Source organism: Arachis ipaensis, chromosome B03 (genome assembly GCF_000816755.2).
Source record: "Arachis ipaensis cultivar K30076 chromosome B03, Araip1.1, whole genome shotgun sequence".
Classification (NCBI taxonomy): Eukaryota; Viridiplantae; Streptophyta; class Magnoliopsida; order Fabales; family Fabaceae; genus Arachis; species Arachis ipaensis.
The window spans coordinates 24,263,207-24,266,288 of record NC_029787.2 but is presented as its reverse complement, the minus strand read 5'-3'; the positions used below and the strand labels follow the sequence as shown (position 1 = coordinate 24,266,288).

Below are 3,082 nucleotides of genomic sequence, written 5' to 3'. Positions count from 1 at the left end.
TTGCCAAAATTAACCAAAAACGTAAACCAAAAAAAAAAAAACCTAAAACAAATTAAGGAAAAAAAGAAAAAGAGCGAAAACAGAGAACAAGAATGTGTTTTCACGCACGGTAAACGACTATCGTCGTACTCGTTGCCGCACAAAAAAAACCCCATACATAACACAGAAAGAAAGAGTTCCTTCCTCAGTTAAGAAAACTAGAAAACGCCTTACCTTCGCTTTTGTATCCGCCCCTGCTCTGCCTGCCCAACAAAAAAAAGACATATAAAAATTAAAAAACATAACCGCCGTCCTCATGGACTCCGTGGCCGGCGCTACGTCGCCCACCACCTCCGCAACTGCCGCTCCGCCGCGCCCGCCTCCGACGTCGTCGTCTCCGTTCCCCGGCCGAGAAGACTGCTGGAACGAGGAAGCCACCTTCACCCTCATCGACGCCTGGGGCGACCGTTACCTTGAACTCAACCGTGGTAACCTCCGTCAGAAGCACTGGCAGGAGGTCGCCGATGCCGTCAACGAACTCCACGCCGGAGACGGCGGCGCCGTCCTAGGTGGAACGTCCACTACCACAACCAAGCGAACTCGCCGGACCGATGTTCAGTGCAAGAACCGAATCGACACGCTGAAGAAGAAGTACAAGATCGAGAAGGCTAGGGTTTCCGAATCCGGCGGCAGTTACCAGAGCCCCTGGCCTTTCTTCTCCCGCCTCGACAACCTGATCGGAGATACTTTTCCGGTCAAAAAACTCTCGCCGCCGGCTACCGGCCGGGGAACCCCTCCCTCCGCCGCCAAACTCTCACCGCTTCCGCCGCCGGCGTGGATAATCTCTCACCCCGTAGGTCCCCGATCCGGAACTCAGAAACGTACGGCGGCGGTTCCGACGACGGCGCCGGCTAACCGGGAAGATTCCTACTTCCGGCGGAATTTCTCAGCCTTCGCAGCCGCAGCGGCTGCTGCAGCAGAAGCCAAGAGTGGAGATTCCGATGGCTGGAGGTCCAGCAGCGACGGCGGCGATGGTGGTGGAAGACGGAGGAAGACGGGGGAAATTGAGATGAAATGCTGGGAAGTTGGGTATAGGGAACTTGCTCAGGCGATTGAGAAGTTCGGAGAGATATATGAGAGAGTTGAAGCTTCGAAGCAGAGGCAGATGGTGGAGTTGGAGAAGCAGAGGATGCAATTTGCAAAAGATTTGGAGTACCAAAGGATGCAGCTTTTCATGGAGACGCAGGTTCAGTTTCAGAAAATCAAACGCGCAAAACGCACTTCTGGTAATTTTGTTTGGCCATATTTTTTTTTTCAGTTGATGCTGTAATCTAGTGCTTGTGAATCTCGAGTTTGGTGTATAAGTATGGTTTTGCTGAGAATGACGGAAACTAATCATGCTTTGTTTGGACTATTACAAGTGATGATGACATTCATGGAAAAAGAGATTTCTTCATTAATTACTATATGTTATGCGGTTTACTTACTAGTACTGTACTTGTGAAAGTGAAACAAAGAACATGAGAACTATTATATTATTGGGAAATGGGAATTGATTTACTGAACTGATGTTTAGAGGTTACGTGACTCCTTGTCTTCTGTAAATTGTTTGTTTGAAACTTGTGTATTTTTTTCTGTTACTCTGTTGTATTTTTTCCCTTTTATATTTTTCCCTTTGTTTCAAGAAAGGAGCATGTTGGTTCCCAATTTGTATGTTTTATTCTCATAAACCAAAGTTATCTCTATTTTGGTTTGAAGTGGCCCTTCTATTTGTCAGCAAGAGTGCCGCTTTGTGCTGTAAAACTCGTTTTTCTGCTCACTTTCTAGGATGCTTTTTTCCCCTATATTTCCCGATTTATTATCAGTTGTCACTTAGTACATATCAGTTTTTGGCATCTGATATTGAATTATTTGAAATAAAAGGTAGCAATTTTGTGATTCCAGATCATAGCAATTGCTCCTTGTTGATCTTTGCTATCCTACTTAGTTATATTTTTAAAAACTTTTTGATGGTTGATTAACCTCGGTTGATTTCATTTAAGATAGAGATTATGATGTAGCTCCACATAGTTTAACCAATTAAAAAGCATTTCTAAATTGATAATTATCATTATTCTAAAATCTAAGATTGGACTTATGATAGCTGGTCTTGATGCTGCTAAGTGTGCTGTCTGATTGACATAAGAGTTTGTTAAAATATGAACGTGTGTTTTCTTTGTTGCATATGGTAAAAAAACATTGCCTAGATTCATTCACATTGAAATCACAATGTTTTCTCATAAGTGTGATATAGTTCATTCTTGTTTCCAAACACCGTGTCCTAATTTGTGTAACAGACTAACAGCACATGGCAAGTTACTAGGTAACTCTTTCTCCAACAAAACAACATGAACTAAGATAAAATAAAGTGCCATGCATCTGCCTGTATTACAATCTCTGATGTAGTTTGTTGTACTAGAACACATAGCTGACAGCTTAAGTGATCCTGCGATGTGAAGTAGTAGGTCTAAATAAAATAAAAAAATCCAATGATACCAAGTTTATTTATGCATGTATTTTTACCATGCATCCAGTTCGTGTCCTCTCGCATATTTATGCCCTTATCTTCTAATTGTCTAGCAAATGATGCACTTATGGTAATTATAAATTGATTCAAATACGTCTTGAAAAATCTCTTGTAAACTTTAATTATGAAAAGAATTTTCTGTGCACTGTTTCACTCTTGTATCACTCTTGTTTCACACTCTTGTAAACTTTTTAATGGCATTCACTAATCACTTATTGTGCAATTTCAAAAACCCACCTTTTTATTTTTTTATTTTTTATCTGCTTGCATCTAATGGACCATAACTTGAATGAATTATTGCAATATATCGGGTGAATAGTTTCCGCTAATTTTTTTTCATGGAATTTTTAACCCTTTTTGTTTTGCTTGTTATTATGCAGACAGTTTCTCATAGCAAGCGGTGGCAGAGGATACTGGAAATATAGATATGTTTTTATATTTGGACATGTCTCAGATAAACAAAACACTCTCTCTCTCTCTCTCTCTCTCTCTCTCTCTCTCTCTCTCTCTCTCTCTCTCTCTCTCACACACACACCT

General features: G+C 41.5%; 1 protein-coding gene across 1 annotated transcript; it reads left to right on the top strand.

Annotated features, from left to right (window-relative positions):
- On the top strand, positions 7-3,052 carry LOC107634301 (trihelix transcription factor ASIL2). The gene is made up of 2 exons (XM_016337843.2): positions 7-1,265; positions 2,926-3,052. The coding sequence occupies exons 1-2, from the start codon at positions 296-298 to the stop codon at positions 2,937-2,939; spliced, it is 984 nt and encodes a 327-aa protein (XP_016193329.1). The 5' UTR covers positions 7-295; the 3' UTR covers positions 2,940-3,052.